The sequence below is a fragment of the Ursus maritimus genome, unplaced genomic scaffold, assembly GCF_017311325.1.
Source record: "Ursus maritimus isolate PB19 unplaced genomic scaffold, ASM1731132v1 scaffold_19, whole genome shotgun sequence".
Lineage (NCBI taxonomy): Eukaryota > Metazoa > Chordata > Mammalia > Carnivora > Ursidae > Ursus > Ursus maritimus.
In genome coordinates, this window is record NW_024424341.1 from 44,577,495 (window position 1) to 44,593,093 (window position 15,599).

Genomic DNA, 15,599 nt, shown 5'->3' on the forward strand with positions numbered 1-15,599 from the left:
TAAGGCAGGCCCTATTATGATGGCCATTTCACAGATAAGGATACTGCGGAACAAAGAGGTTAAATCACAGGCCCATGATCATATAATTAGTAATTACTATGTTGGGAGTTAGGATCCAAAACCAGGCACAGCATTTCCACAGTCCATGCTCTTCATCACCAATGACCTACAACCTCCTCCCTCAAATCAGGCCCTCCCCTCCCTCATTCTCTCTACCACACGAACTCTATTCATCTGTAATGCCTGGGTGGAATGTCTCCCCTCCTGACCTAGGTTGTCCAGCCTCAGCAGGAACTTGCTCACTGCCTACAGTCCTGCCAGAAACTCCCATTCTGGAGCTTCTAAGGACTCAAATTCTTGAAGCCAGGAGTGAGCAAAAGGGAGAGGTCAGTGCTATGGGGCTGGATGAGTAGGCCCCCACAGCCAATTTTAAGACTTTGGCTTTTATTGAGATGGAGTGAGGCCAGGATTAACAGGAACACCTTGATGGAGGGGAAAAAAAAAAAAAAAGCAAAAACAAAAAACAACTGAGGCTGAAGAGAGCTGAGCAACCTAAGATAGCTGAAGTAGAAGCCATGTGTACAAGCCACATAGCCTGTGCTCTGGGGCACTCCAGGGCCCAGCTGGAATCCTGCATTTCTCCCCTTTGCCCCCCACCAGGCCTTTGCCCACACTGGTCTTCCCGCTTAGAAGCCTAACCCTACCATCCGGTAAACTCCTTATCATTCTTCAAATTTCAACTCCACTTTTTAACTCTTTGTGCACCTGCATGGGTATTAGGGCAGAGTCATGTTTCCCTTCTTCTATCCTCTCTTTGTCGGAGGTCTGGGCTCCTTTCCTAAGGCTGTCCTCCTCTTCCCAACAGCATTTGCGAATTCATCTGCTTTCCACTTATGTAACCGACATGGGTGCAAATACAGTTCAGTGCTGCAAAATGCAGTACCCCAGAGAATGTCTAGGGAAGTTCAATACATGGATATGGGAGGAGGTATGCCTGGGGTCTATGGGTCCATCTCTCCTTCCCGACCCCTGGGCTTTGCTGACAAAAATCCTCACCTGTAGCCGAGGCTGGACTCTTTAGCCATGTTTGAGGTCCCCAGTACTGCCTCAGGGGTTACCAGCCAGGCCTCCTCAGCTCCACCATTTTCTCTTCTACCTCACTACCTTCTATGAAGGAGTCAACTGGGGTTTCTTTGGTGTCAAATCAGGGTGGGTCCCAAGGATCTGCCCAGGTGTAAGAACTAGGCTGTTTCAACCAATCTGCTAGTCTAGAGGGCTCCAGCGTGGAAGAGACCTCCTAGAGGGTCACTTCTTGGTGTGTGAGGGCCTTTTCAAAAATCCCCAAACATGCAAAATCTTTAAGACCACCAACAGGGAAGTAATCACATCCCCAATTTTATTCCTTTTGTTCAACAGTCCTGGGAGAAGGGCGCAGGAGTCAGGGTTCCCCCTTAGAATCATCAAGTACAGGTCTTGAGGGATCTTTAGTTGATCAGATGGGGTAAGATACCCCAGCCCCTTCCTCCCAGGTCCTAGTCTGCCGCAATTAACGGGAAGAAAGTTTTCCGAAGGGGGGATTCGGGGCTTCTCACCATCAGGATATCTTCCCAAACTTCTCAGCAAAAAGTCTGCTCTTCTCAGAGTTAAATACAAGACAGGGGAGCCCAGGGTCAAGAGAAGGGTGTCTCTTTCTGTCCGATGGCGGGCGTCCTGGTTCCCCATGCTTTCGGGTAAGTAGCTCTCAGCTAGACACAGTTCAGCCAGCCGGCAACCAAGCCACCCCAAATCCTCACGGGGAGAGTTCGACCCGTTATCATGGATCGGGCAAGGTCGGGCATCTCTCAGCATCCATCCTGGGGGTCTCGAGGACCCCACGTTGCTAGGAGGGCTCTCCGATTCCCCCAATTCATCCAGCTCGTCTTCTCAAGACATCTCACCCTCTATCAGGCGGGTTCCTCGGACCCCCCACGCAGTCAGGCGGGCCCTCGGTTCCCCTGTGCTACCGGGTGAGCTCCTCTGCCTGTCACCGCCCATCGGTAGTGGTCTCTGGTGTCCCCATGCTATCGAACGTATTCCTCGGACCATCACCATTGTCAGGCTGGGTCCCTGCGGCCCCCGCGCCTCTGGACTCCTCGGTTGGACCCCGCGGGCGCACGAAGGCACCCATGGCCGTGGCGTGGCCGGAGCGCAGCAGCTGCAGCTGGCGCCGCCCGCGGCGGTACAGGTACTCGATACGCAGCACGTCGGAGCGTGGCAAGGAGGCGTGTTGCCGAAACTCGGCCCGCACCCGCGCCTCGGCGCCCGGCTTCCCGCGGCCGGCGCGCAGCAGCTCACGGTACAAGCTCAAAACTTGCCTCTGCAGCCGGCTGGGCCGGCTCATGGTAGCAGCTAGGCCGCGGGCACACGCAGGCAATGTCCCACGAACAGTCGCGCAGCGGCACCTTTGAAGTGGCTGTGCAAGGCAACGGGAACTTCCGGCCCGCGCACTCCAAAACTTCCGCCTCCTGCTTTGTTGTCCCATTGGCTGTCGATGCAATTACGTCACAATGTTGCGGCTCAGGGGCGGAGCTGCTGCTTCACAGGCCTGCGGGACAAGGAGGCTGTGTCCTTGAGAGGACTGCAGGTCTCGGAACACGGCGCGGGGAGGGGGGGGGCGGCGCAGGCGCTCCCATTCAGATTTTGGGTCGGAAGGGGACAGGATCCCGACCTAACTCCTGGGGTCCTGGGAGACGGGGGAACTAGAGGTTGGGACCTTTGTGTCCCCCTGGTCGTGGGGGTACTGGGAAGAAGATACAGGCACAAGCAGGTTTGGTCATAAGTTATTTATTAAAACAATCTCGGGGAGGTCCGTGGGCTCCTATCCCTAGGGCAGGTGTGCACAGGGAGGTCCCAGGCATGGGGACACAGAGAAGGACGGCGTCAGGTGGTGAAGTGTTGTGTCATGGCTGGAATAACAAGCTTCTCAGTGCTGTGGAAAGACCATTAGAGACGGGGTGTGAGATCCAAGTGCCCAAAGGCAGCCTGGGGCGCACAGAGTTGCGTTGATCGCGCCCTCTGCCGATATGAGTCAAGTACGGGGGCAGGAGAAGGGAAGGTCCTGACCAGTTGTTGAAGCCCCGAGCCCGGCACGCCTGGAACACATCGGTTAGGCTGGCACCCCGGAGTCCTCCTGGGAGTATCAGGTCGTCGGCCGCAATTCCGTTGTAGTCCCCGCAGGCTGCTCGTAGGCGTCCTCGGAGCGCGGGGGAGGCCCGTAGGGCCACGGCCCCCTCGGGCCCCACCAGCACTCGCAGGGTGGGGGACCGCTCGATGACAACCCGGGAGCCCTCAGCCCAGCGTGCGACCACGCCCCTGCATACTTGGGCTGGAAGCCGCGCCAGTTGTCCGTTCACCTGCAGAGAGGAGAGGCGGATCAGGAGCGGGGATTAGGGTTTGAATCCCAAGGTGCGGCTCAGAAACCACTGTGAATCCTGCCGCGTGTCTCTATCAGAAACGCATATCCAGGTCTTCGCTAGAGGAATAAGGTCTGGGATTTGCTTTAAAATCCTCCAGCACGAACAAAGCAAAAAGAGTGGGAGGAAAAGATGAAAGCAAGAATGGCAAAATATTTCTAACTGTAACAGGGTTTCATTAACACCACTCTCTACTGTGAGGCTTGAAATTTTCCAAAATAAACTCTTTCCTAAAAGGGAGCTCTAGAGAACAAAGAGCCTTTGGAACCTGTCGCATCTCTCTCACCTGTGTCTTCATAATCTAATAACTGTTTACACATACTCTGTGCCAGGCACTATTCCAAGTGCTCTAATATGTGGTTATTTATTTTATAAGAATGTATGACAATATATTGCAGTATATGATGCAATTGATATCTTATATTGTGACCTAATTTATATTATTATATGTAATTAATGATATTATTTAGATGATATTAAATTCTAACACTCTGACAAGGTAGATCAGTACTATATGCCTATATCCCTCTTTTCTTTTACTCATTAGGAAACTGAGGCCCAGAGAAGTAACATAGCTTGCTTAGGTTCACATAGCTGGTAAGTGGCACGGCCAGTTTTGAACCAAAGGGGTCTGATTTCATGACCTGTGTTCTTAACCATTCTCCTATACGTACTCTCTCCATTAATAATATAAAATCGGTTCCAAGAGCAATCACAGCTTTTTAAAAAGGGGTTTAGATTTACTTGTAAGTAATCTCCACACCCAACATGGGGCTCAAACTCATGACCTCAAGATCAAGAGTTTCAAGCTCTTCTGACTGAGCCACCCAGGAGCCCCAAAGAGCAGTCACAGCTTCTACTTACTGAGCCCTTAGTATATGCCACCCACTTTGCTGGAATCCTCACAGCTACCCTATGTGGTGAGTATTATTATTATCACCACTTTTTGTGGGTGAGCAAACTGAGGTATAGACAGGTTGAGTCACTCACTTGCCCATAGTTACATTAGGAGTTTAGAAGACACACAGGGTCTCTTGACCATTTAACCAAAGCTCTGGCTTAGCTTACCCACCAGCTTGTGGCAGATACCCCGGCTGTTCTCTTGCTGGACCATCCTCCCACTTACAGTTGGCCTCCACCGCACAGCTGTGTTCTTTTTCTCAGCATGGGGTTTCAGGTTTGTTTTCCTCTTAATAAATACTATCCACTTTGCCTGCCCAGATTCCAATTCTGCTGCTCCCCTGCTTCCGTGTTCCTTAGGAGAGCCAGGTGTCCTCCACCCTGGCATCTCTCTCTGCTGGATTTCCAAGCTCTCCTTGTCTGGCTTCTTCCCATCAGCATTTGAACATCCCTGAGTTTCTCCCATCACAAAATCCTAGTAGTAAATCAGTTCTACGATGCCCTTGCCCTCTGCCTCTTCCTGGCTTAGCTCTATTCTCCTCTGTTTGACAAGGGGAGTTTGCATGTACAACTTGTCAAGAGATGTGTCTATTCCTGCTATTCCTCAAACCTGCAATCCAGGAGCTGCCCCCACTGCTGTGATTTCCTTTTTTTTTTTTTTAAAGATTTTATTTATTTATTCATGAGGGACAGAGAGAGGGGCAGAGGCATAGGGAGAAGCAGGCTCCCCACTGAGTAGGGAGCCCGATGTGGGACTCGATCCCAGGACCCCGGGATCATGACCTCAGCCCAAGGCAGACACTTAACCAAATGAGCCGCCGAGGCATCCCCCTGCTGTGAGTTCTCAAGTCACTAACAACCTCCTTGGCCCTAAGTCGAAGGCATTTAGTGGGCTATTTTAAACTCAGTAGCTGATTTTTACCACTATTCCCCAAATATGGTCCCTCCTTTTCCCTGGCCTTGTTCTTCAACACTCCTCCCTGCTGTCTTCCCCAGCTTAACATCAGATCTCACTCATTTGTCACTTTCTCCAGAAAGCCTTCACTGGTCTTCTAAACTGAGGGTACCTCCTCTGGACTTCCACTGTTTCCCTGTGCTTCCCCCATTCCAGCCCTGATCACTCTGCCTAGGCCTCCCCTATTAGAGCTCTGATCACTCAAATCAGCTGGAGTTAGTGGGTCCTGAGAAGTCCAAGGTGAAGTTTCTGTGGGGTCTAGCGGGTCATGGGAGATCAGGACAAGGACATTTAGCCAATGGAGGTCAATGTGAGATCAGGGTGATGGGACAGTTCTATGTTAAAAGGCTATGGAAGGCCAATGAGGGATCAAAAGGCCCCAGGGATCAGTGCCAGGTTACAAAAGAGTCTTGGTTAGAATTGAGGAAGTCCCTTACCCATATTTCCTGATTGGTTCCCACAGCTGCACAGCCATCCCTGAAGCCGATGATCACTCGTGGTTTGAGAGCAGTGCAGCCAGGACAGGGCAGGAAGTCAGCAATGACATGGAACCAGTCAGGATCCTCAGGCCTGGAACCCACCAATGTGGCTAGCTCATAGGCACAGGACATAACAGGCATGGGTGTGAGTCCACTGAAGCCATCAAAAGTGGTGAAGAGGCCCCCCGGCTCTAGGTGGCACGTAGCACCCTGCCCAGCTTCACAGTACCGCACACCCCCATCCAAGACGCAGCCTGTGCCCTGTGGGCAGGAAAAGGGCCGGCACTGGAGGCCTTGACCACGCAAGCACATACAGTGTTCCTGGCAGCCAGGTAGGAGCAGTGCCTCCCCAACCTGCAGAGACAGAAAGACTCAAAATTGGATTCAAAAAACTTATGAGTATCAACAAACAACAAAGGGTATGTGTAAAACATATCATGAACGACTAAGTTCCCTCATATATAAAGAGTTCCTAAAAATTTAAAAAGAGACCAATAAGTCAATATGAAAACATGGGCAGAGGCTATTCAGAAAGTTAATAGGAAAAGAAATATGAATGTTTCTTAGGCGTTTGAAAAGATGCTCAACCTCCTAATAAGACAATACAAGTTAAAAATCCATTGAGATATTTTTTTCTCTATGAGATGCGCAAAAATAAAAACGTTTGATGAGTTCTCCAGTTGTCTCTCCAAATATCTATTAACGATATTTTTTGAATTAGGATCTAACCAAGCTTTGTGTACTGCCTTTGGCTATTGTGGTTTTTAAGTCTCTTTTAACCTAGGACAACCCCCCTTGCTTTTCGTCGGTGTGTGAAAAGCCTTAAGAGCTCTCTGCAAATGTTGATGTGTGGCTAGTGTCAGGGCTGGTGTGCAGTGGACGTGCAATGGCAGATGCATCAGCTCTTATGCCCTGTTCCTCCCGGTGTGGGCATCTCTTCATTTCCAGGCTTGGTCTGGGTTTTAAACATTCATGTTTTTACCTATCCAGTGGCCACCAATCTCCAAGACAACTATGTCAGCCATCTTGGGGCTCCTTTCTTTACTTCTGAATGGACTCCAAGAGCTGCAAAACCTTTAAGAGAGCACTTTGCCTGCTGAGGGTCCATCCATGGTCTTCTGGTAACAGCCTTCCACTTTTTTCGGGGAACTAGCCCCACTTTCAGTCTGTGGGGTTTCCCAGGTGGTATACCTACTCTCTGGCTTCAGCTCTGGGCACATGCCCCAGGCCTGGCCAATCAGAGACAAATCAGAGCACCCCATCTCCTGGCTTCCGTGATTGGCTTAGGGATGGGCAAATGACCTAACTGGAACAATAGGAGTCAGCACTTAGACTTCTGCTGTAACTATTGAGAGAGAAGGCTGTCTTCCCACTGAGATGGCTAAATGTACTTAATAAACTGGGAGCAGGAGACCACCATGCCCTACATACAGAAGTGGTTGGAGAATGAGGCTATGCATGTCTTCAAATATCCATTCTCCATTTCTTTCCCAGAATTAGAATTTATAGCTGCACTCACGGCCACCCAGCTAAAGATACATCTTCCAGCCTCCTCTGCAGCCAGATGGGGTCCTTCTGTGAAGTTCTGGCCAATGGGATATGAACAGAAGTGATGTGTCCTACTTCTGGGTTATGCCCTTATAGAGAGGAGGACTGACCTCCCTGTCCCCTGTTTTCCTGGCCAACTTGTATGAATGTAGATGTGGTGGGGAGCAGATGATTGCAATACCACAGGGGAGGCAGAACCACATGATAGAAGAAGCCTGTGTCCCTGACTTGGAGGAACCAAACTGGTTATTCTTGGACTGTTCATTAGAGAAATAAGCTTCTATCGAGTTTAAGCCACAGCAATTTTGAGCCTCTGTTGTAGCATTTGGACCTAGAGCCTACTTCATATAGAAGCCAACACAGAAAAAGGAAAAAGGAAAAAGCAGGGATGAAAGACAGAAAGAAACTTGAGTCCTAGTGACATCATTTAAGCCCCTGAATCCAGCCATACCTGAAGGCCTCAAATTTAAACACTTAGAGGTAGATATATCCTTGTTGTATTTAAGATACTTGGCATCATTTTCTGTCATTTACAACTGCAAATGCTGACCTATATATAGTGTGGTCCAGGAAACATCTTATGATGAGATATGGGAAACTTTGCACACACCCGCCCATGCCAGGGGACCTCTCTTACAGGGATGTAGCGTCCACTGTGAAAGCAGCCGCAGTGCTCCTGAGACACACAGTCTGTGCCATCAAAAATGAGTCCAGGGTCACACTCACAGCCCTCATAGCATTGGGTAGAACAGTGTGCAGGGCTGGTAGGCTGGACACAGCCCCCATCACAGGTCCGTGCGCAGATGCTGTAGTGGCTTCGGGGTGGACAAGTCAGGGCTGCAGGTGGACGGCAAGGGCCACTGCTTAGGATTCAAGTTTCCCTCTCCAATCCTGTTGTCTCTTGCCCCAGTCAGGCTAGCTTCCCATTGATATTTCCCAACCTTCACATCTTTGCAATTACAGTTCTCTTTCCCTTGGATGCCCTTCCCCCCCCCTCTACTTAGCCAATTCCATCTATGTCCGGGCTTCTGTGATCCCCATCAAGAGGGGCTCTTCCTGCTGCCTGCAACCTGCCCCAGATGCATTCCAGACCCAGCCAGGGCACTCACGGCAAAGCTTGGGGCCCCTCCAGAGCTTCACAGGGATTCCAGCTTCCTGACAGGCTGCAGTATAGGCTGTGAGGGCATCACAGAGACCAGGGTGCTGGCCATGGGTATGACATCTGTCTTGTAGGCATATCCTGAGGAAAGGCTTGGCACTGATATGGCCCAGGCAGCGGCCAAAGGGACCATCTGGTGCCTGTAGAAGTCTACACAGTTTGGAAGCATTCACGATCTGGGCAAGTTGCGTGGGGCAGCTGATGCTAAAGTCAAGATTGGGCTGGGGCAGTGGGCAGGGGTTAGTGACCAGGCCCTTGGGCCATGATCTTTGGTCTAGAGGCAGGTCAAGGGGGCCAAGTTTGCCACCAAAGGCCCCACAGATCCCCACCAGCTGGCCGTGGAAGGTGGAAGGCACAGTTAGGTGCACCTGGCTGCCCCAGTCATACATGAGATGTAGCCCACAGGCCGTGTACACCACCACATAGCGGCCCTCCACTGTGGCCCAGGCCCTGCCCTCTGCCAATACCCAGGGCAGCCGGCAGTGCTCACCATCCACCTGTGGAGGAGGAAAGGGGTCAGGATTGGGGCTGTGAAGGCTGAGCCTGCTCGCGTGCCATTTCCCTGACCTTTGCACTTCACATTCCCTCTGCCTGGTTTGCTCCTTCCCAGATATCCACGTGGACCCCTCCCTTACCTCCTTCAGATCTTGACTCAAATGTTACTTTCTCAGTGGGGTCTTCCTCATCACCTTATTTAGAATTCTAAACCTCGTTACTCTGTTCTTGTACTCTTTCTCTTCCTTGTTTTATTTTGCTTTATACCCATCACCGGATGTACTACTTATTTTACTTATTTATTAACTTATCATTTGTTTCCCTGGAGGAATGTGAGCTTTCCCTGGAGGAATGTGAGCTCTCCCAGGACTTGCTCACCATCAAATCCTCCAGGGCTTTCCTGGACCACCATATAATTTACTGAAATAATACTGAATGGTTGATTGTCTCCGATTCTGGGTAGGAGGTGATAATGCATACCTAACAGATACGCTTCAGTGAGCCGTTACTGTGTTCCAGGCAATGCTTCTACCTTGTCACATACTTGCACCGCCTCTTAAGCCTTGAGGGGCAGACACGCCCATTTTACATATGGTGGGGGACACTGAGGCACTTCCAGGAGGAAGAGGGCGGGGAGTGGGCCCAGTCCAGAGGACGCATACCGTGATGACGCCGGCAAGGGTGCGGTCTAGCTGCAGGTAGTGCCCGGAGATGTTGAGGCGCAGGCTGAGCAGCCCCGTGCCATCAAGGGCCGCGTCTAGGCTGAAGGGACAGGGCCCCTGGCTTGCAGTGCGAGCCAGCACGTGGAGGCAGCGCTCAGAAGGGAAGGACGCTGGCGAGGGCAGCGTGAGCACGCGGCCATCGAAGGCGAGCACGTGCGCGGGCCCGGCGAGGGCGCAGTGGTCGCGGCTTGCCGGCAGGCACTGCCTCTCACCTCCGTGCAGGCCGCACACCGCCCGGGCCGCACGCCGCGGGCCGGAGCCACCCGCGCCGCCGGGCCGCAGCGGCAGCGGCGCGCGCAGCCGGGCCCGGGGTACCACACGGCCGCCAAAGCGCGGTAGCGGCCGGCGCGGAAGCAGCCGCACTTGGCCGCCGGCACGCAGGCGGCGCCGCTTAGCACGAAGCCGGCGTCGCACACGCAGTCCTCGCAGCAGCGGCTGCCGCTGGCGTCGCGACCGGAGCAGCTCTGTCTGCCCGCGCACGTGGCTGGGCAGCACGGGCCGCACAGCTCGTAGTGCGAGTGCGGCGGACACCGCAAGGCTGGGGAGAGCCGCGGGGGTGGGAGGGTCAGAGCGACGGGAAAGACATAGAGGGACGCGGGGAAGAAATCGCGAGGGCCAGAGAAAGGGGTAAGCCGGAAGAGAGGAACAGACGAGAAGATGGAGACGGAGGATGGGGGGCCGGGGGCGGGGGAGAGCAACACGGCGGGGAGAGAGAACGGGGAACACAGAACGGAAACACGAGGTAGAGACAGGCACAGAGAAGCAGCGGCGAGAGAGAGAGACAGTGAGAATGAGACAGGCACAAAAGACAGAGAGATCTCGTTAATTAACTGCTTCCCCTCCAGGTCTAACTCCTTGGCTAGTCCCGCCTGGCTCCACCCACCCAGTCCTTAACTTCACCATCGGTCCTCCCGCGTCCGTCCTCTGGTGTCCCAAAGCTCTTCCGAGCTTCACCCGCTATGTCTGCTAAGCCCTGCGCACTCACGGCAGAAGTCAGGCGTCCTCCAGGGCCGCAGGTGCACGCCTAGAGCCTGACAGGCGATGGTGAAGGCGGCCAGGGCTCGGCAGACGATGTGACGAGCGCCGTAGTGGCGACACACGTCTTCCAGGCAGTTGTCCATAAACGGGAGTGGGTCCAGCGCGGCGTAGCATGGCCCGAAGGGACCCTCAGCTGCCCCCAGCAGCCCGCAATACGCGTCTCCAGCGAATTGAATGCGTTTGGCCACTGGGCACGGGCCGGGACAGAGAGGCCCGCAGAATGGGCCACAGCCCGGCACTTCTGCCACCTTCCAGGTGTCGGGCACCTGCACGGTGGGGCTGCTGGGGCCGTATTGGCCACAGAGTCCACAGAGATAGGGTCCATAGGGCCTCCGCAGCGTTACACGTGCGAGGCTGTCCCAGTCGTAGGTCAGGGAGAGGCCGAAGTCCGTTTCTACGCAGAGCTGGCGGCCTTGGTAGTAGGCACGGAGGCAGTGGCCGTGAAAGAAGGGTAGCGATTCCAGAATTCCGTCCACCTACAGGAAGGACATGCAGGTGGTGAGATCAGCGGGGAAGAGATATAGTGCTGTCAGGAGAAATTCTTGGAAATGTCAACGAAGGATCAGAGAAGGATCAAACCGAACATTGGTTAACAGCGATAGTCGTTAGGAATCACAGGGAGATTCAATAGGGCATCAGTGGAGGCTAAATGGAGGGTCAGTAAAGGATTCCATGGGGCGGGGGTCAATGGTAGAGTGATTAGATAAGAGTTAATGAGGGGTCCATGGGAGATCAACGAAGGTTAAAAAGAATAATTAGGGAGGCAGTAGGGAGGAGCCAGTAAAGGATCAATGGGAGGATCAGAAGAGGGATAATGGAGGAAGTGGCTAGAGAAATACAAAGGGTTCTGAGGATCAAGAGAACGCTTAGGTGGCTTTGGGTAATGGGGAAACTTAGCTGTTGGGTAATAGGGGGTGGAGTCAATGAATTTTAATGGAACTGTCTAGGGAAGGCTCAATGCGTATGAGACTGAGAATCAAAGACAGGAACAATTGGGATAATAGAAAGCCTTGGGAATTCAAAGGAGGAGTCAATATCAATAGGAAGCTCAATGGGAAGATCCATAGAGATGTAAATAGAATTAATGGTCCAGTCAGTGGACTACTAGGAAGGTTAACCCGTAGATCAGTACATATCTATGGGTGTGAGGTGAGGTCAAAAGGACAGTAAATAGGGTTAATGGGCCAGTCAATATAACAGCAGTAGGATCCATTGGGGAGGGGTAATGGATGGGTTTATGGGATATTCATAGGGGAGAAAGGGAAGGTCATTGGGAAGTTCAAGGCTGGGTCTATGGTTAAAGGGGAGTCAACTGAGGACTCAGTGGAGGGTTAATGGGAAGGTAATAGGAGACTCAAGGGTAATAGGAGTCTCAAATAGAGAGTCTGTGGGAAGGGGTCAACAGGCAAGTCAATGGGCCACTAGGAAACTGGAGGAAATCTTTGAGGACCAGTGAGAGAGTGAATAAAGGGGGTATCATTAGGAAAAGAGGGGTCACTACAGTTTACCTGTGTGTAGTAGGGATGGTAGGGGATAGTAGGTTGATCTGGAGCCTTTGAAAACTCACCCGGATGTGGTTGAGATCTTTTGGACTCATGTCCAGCCTCAGGCCACAGGCTAAGAGGGTCAGGGCCTTGGTCCAGCCACGTGGCCGCAGCAGTGGGGTCAAATTCAGGCTGAAGGGCTCAAGGTTGGCATGGGCTGTGCCACAGAGACCCACCAGGCGGTAGACACAAGAGCCAGGGAATTCATAGTGGGTTCCTCCAAATGTGTGGAAGTGGAAGTCTCCAGTGGCAGTGCAGACCAGTGACTTCTCCAGGACAGTGGGACTGGGTGGGGACTGGGCTAACAGGCAGTGGTACCAGCCACCTGTGGAGGCCTTGCAGTGACCATGGCACTTGCCAGGCCAACACTGGGGAAGCTGGCTTACCAGGGCCCCAACGGTCGGACAGTGGCATTGCTGAGTACAGTTGTCTGTCCAGAAAGTCTGGCCTTGGTGCAGGGAGCAGAAGCAGTGGGCACGGGGCACGCATTGGCCCCCTAGCAGCAGGTAGCCGGGTAGGCACTGGCAGGTCGGAGCACAGGGGTGGCTACAGTGCTCTTGGGCTGCGGGGTTGGCACATCTGGCTGGGCATGTAGAGCCACATGGAACAAAGCGGGCGTTTTCTGGGCACTGGGGACTGGGGCTGGAGAGCAGTGGTGGGGAAGGTGGGGAAACCAGTGGTGGGGCCACAGAGCTCGGAGCAGGGGCCGAGGTGGCTGTGGGGGAGAGAGAAGATCAGGCACCTATGAGCCCCAGAGGCCTGGGTAACCAGTCCTCTCCTTCCCAGGACTTAGGAGTCATGCCCCAATCTCTGACCCCTCAGACCACAGCCCTGGGCACCTTGCAATCGACAGCCTAGGACTCCATCTGTGATGCCACAGATCTCCTCCGTAGGGCAGCTGAAGGGGACACAGGCCACACCCTCCCCTAGTTGGCAGGTACAGGAGGAGGAGCAATTCTTGATGAGGACAGTCTGGCCAGGCTGTGGAGGAAGGCAAGGAGGGTGAAAAGGGAGGTAGCATTGAAGGGAAGGTACAGCCAGACCTTCTGAGATGAGACCCACACAAGGAAGTGCATGGAAATCCGAGGCAAAGGTGGGGGGACCCAAGTGAAGCTCTAACAAGGACCCAATAGGATGCTCACAGGGAAGTACTGGCCATTGTGGAAGCAAGGACAGTGGTCCACAGGGACACAGTCACGCCCGGCCGGGAAGAATCCATCCTCACACTCGCAGCCCTCAGAGCAGGGAGTGGGGAGCTGCACCACTTCCTGAACACCTGGACAGGCCGCAGGGCAGGGGTTCACACACAGACTGTAGTGGCTGTGGGGGGGGCACTGCATGGCTGTGAAGAGGGGGCTTGTCAGACTCGGGCAAGCCAGGGGCCTCCCCTCTGCTGACCCAGCACCCTCAGATTGCATACCTCCCCCTCAGATTAACCTCGACAGCAGTAACAACCAGCAGTGATTGAGCAGTGTCTGCATGCTATGTATGCAGTGAGCTAGCTACTTGAATGTATCCCAGATACGACTAACACGGCTTTCCTGCTCTTTGTCTTTTATGGGGTTTTCCCTCCCAGTCCCAGCCCCAGCTGAAGGGGTTGACTGTTACTTGAACCATCAAGTCATCCCACCTTCTATCCTACTTGTTTGGGTCCATTAGGAACCTGTCAGTGGATTCTAGTGGTGGATGTCTTTTCTTGCCTTCTCTGCACTTCTAATAATAATACCTCCACTTGCTTTTTAGCAACTACACATCCTTACTTTCAATACATGGACTGAGATGATTTCACATCCAGGTTCCAGGGATGTGTACAGAACCCAGGGCTGGCTAATCAGAGGATTCTTCCCTCCTCTGGATCACAATAACTGGACAGGTAAAGCCTGTGGGTAGTGACCCTGGGACTTTTGCTGGGGCCGCTGGGAAAAGGGTGTTACATTTTTGCAAAGGCTTTGAAGCTGGTAGAACTGTCAGCCTGAAGTTGCCAAAGCCTTGCTGCTACCACAAGAGGAGAAGAATCTGCTTTCAAACAAAGCTAACAGAGAGAGGATGGAAGGGAAGAATAAGATGGAGAAGGAGAAAAATGGACTTTTTAAAAACTGCGGTTGAGAATTCTTAATCCGGCTAAGCCTGAGGATAGAAACACCCTCAGTCTTCGTGGGTAGATGTGCTCCAGATCATTTGTTCTTTCTTCCTTCAGTTTGAGTTGGGACTCTGACATCGCCATTAAGAGTCCTGCTTGATACAGTGGCCGCATTGTGTATCCATGACCAGCTAGTTGGGCCAGGGCTGGGTAAATGACCATGACAGACAGAGGTGGAGGTGGCCATCAGTCTGTAAGTAAAGATCAACCCAAACAGATTCCCTCCAAGAACATTTGAGCCTAGAGGCAGAAAGAGGTCAGAAGGAGATAGACACTGACACCACAATGATAAGTCAAGGTGGGGCCAAGAGTCCATGAGATCATGGAGGATACATATGGACAGAGAAATTGGAAGTTGATGAGAAATTGTTAAATGAACAAAATATTCAGGTGCCAGCTAATAAGTCATTTTCTAGGTGTGTGTCCCTCTGGGCAAATTCCTTAACCATCTATGCTTTGGTTTCCCTCATCCATAAAATGTACTTGCCTGATGGGGCTCTTGGGAGAATTGAGAGCTTAGCACCGAGTATGTACACAGTAAGGTCAGCTGTTCTTTTCATGTTACTACTGGAACTATTTTTACATTATGGTTGGGAGAGAAACTATAGCATAGCGTGTCAGAGAGAGGATTCTGGAACCAGGTGGAAAGGCCAGTTCTGCCACCTACTGGCTGTGAGATCTGGAAAATTCTCAGTGCCTCTGTCCTCAACTATAGGCGGCAGACAATTGTCCCTATCTCCTAGAGCAGTTCGCAGGTGGAGTGAGGTGACTTAAAGCATGTAAAACTTGTTCTCAGACCCAGGCTTGCATCCAGGTCGCCTGGAGGGGCTTGTTAAAACAGGTTGCTGGGTCCCACTCCAGAGTTTCTGGTTCAGGAAGTCTGGGGCAGGGCAAGAATTTGCATTGTAAACAAGCCCTGAGTATGGGCAGCTGCTGCTGGTCCAGGGGGAACGATTTTAACACAGCACCTGATATTGAATGAGTGCTTTGTAAATGTTAGCTAAGGGATAAAATCAAATCTGTTTTCCCAACCATCGGGTGTGCAGGACTCTGTCTTGTTTGGTGGTGTATCATTAGCGTGGGCACGACACATAATAGGTCCTCAACTAACACCTGCACTATGAATGAAGCCCAGATCGCGGACTCCCGCCCCGACCCCCCCCCCCC

The 15,599-nt window shown here is 52.5% G+C and overlaps 2 protein-coding genes across 2 annotated transcripts; both read right to left on the bottom strand.

Annotated features, from left to right (window-relative positions):
* Nucleotides 1-1,381: 1,381 nt before the first annotated feature.
* Nucleotides 1,382-2,488, bottom strand: SDHAF1 (succinate dehydrogenase complex assembly factor 1). The gene has a single exon (XM_008712156.2). The coding sequence runs from the start codon at nucleotides 2,378-2,380 to the stop codon at nucleotides 2,024-2,026; it is 357 nt and encodes a 118-aa protein (XP_008710378.1). The 5' UTR covers nucleotides 2,381-2,488; the 3' UTR covers nucleotides 1,382-2,023.
* A 431-nt stretch (nucleotides 2,489-2,919) lies between these two features.
* LOC103682568 (IgGFc-binding protein-like) lies at nucleotides 2,920-6,226 on the bottom strand. Its single transcript, XM_008712230.2, has 3 exons — nucleotides 5,745-6,226; nucleotides 3,103-3,392; nucleotides 2,920-2,968 (listed from the first exon to the last, which is right to left on the bottom strand). Exons 1-3 carry the CDS (start codon nucleotides 6,096-6,098, stop codon nucleotides 2,920-2,922), a joined length of 693 nt encoding a protein of 230 aa, XP_008710452.2. The 5' UTR covers nucleotides 6,099-6,226.
* Between the last annotated feature and the right edge of the window lie 9,373 nt (nucleotides 6,227-15,599).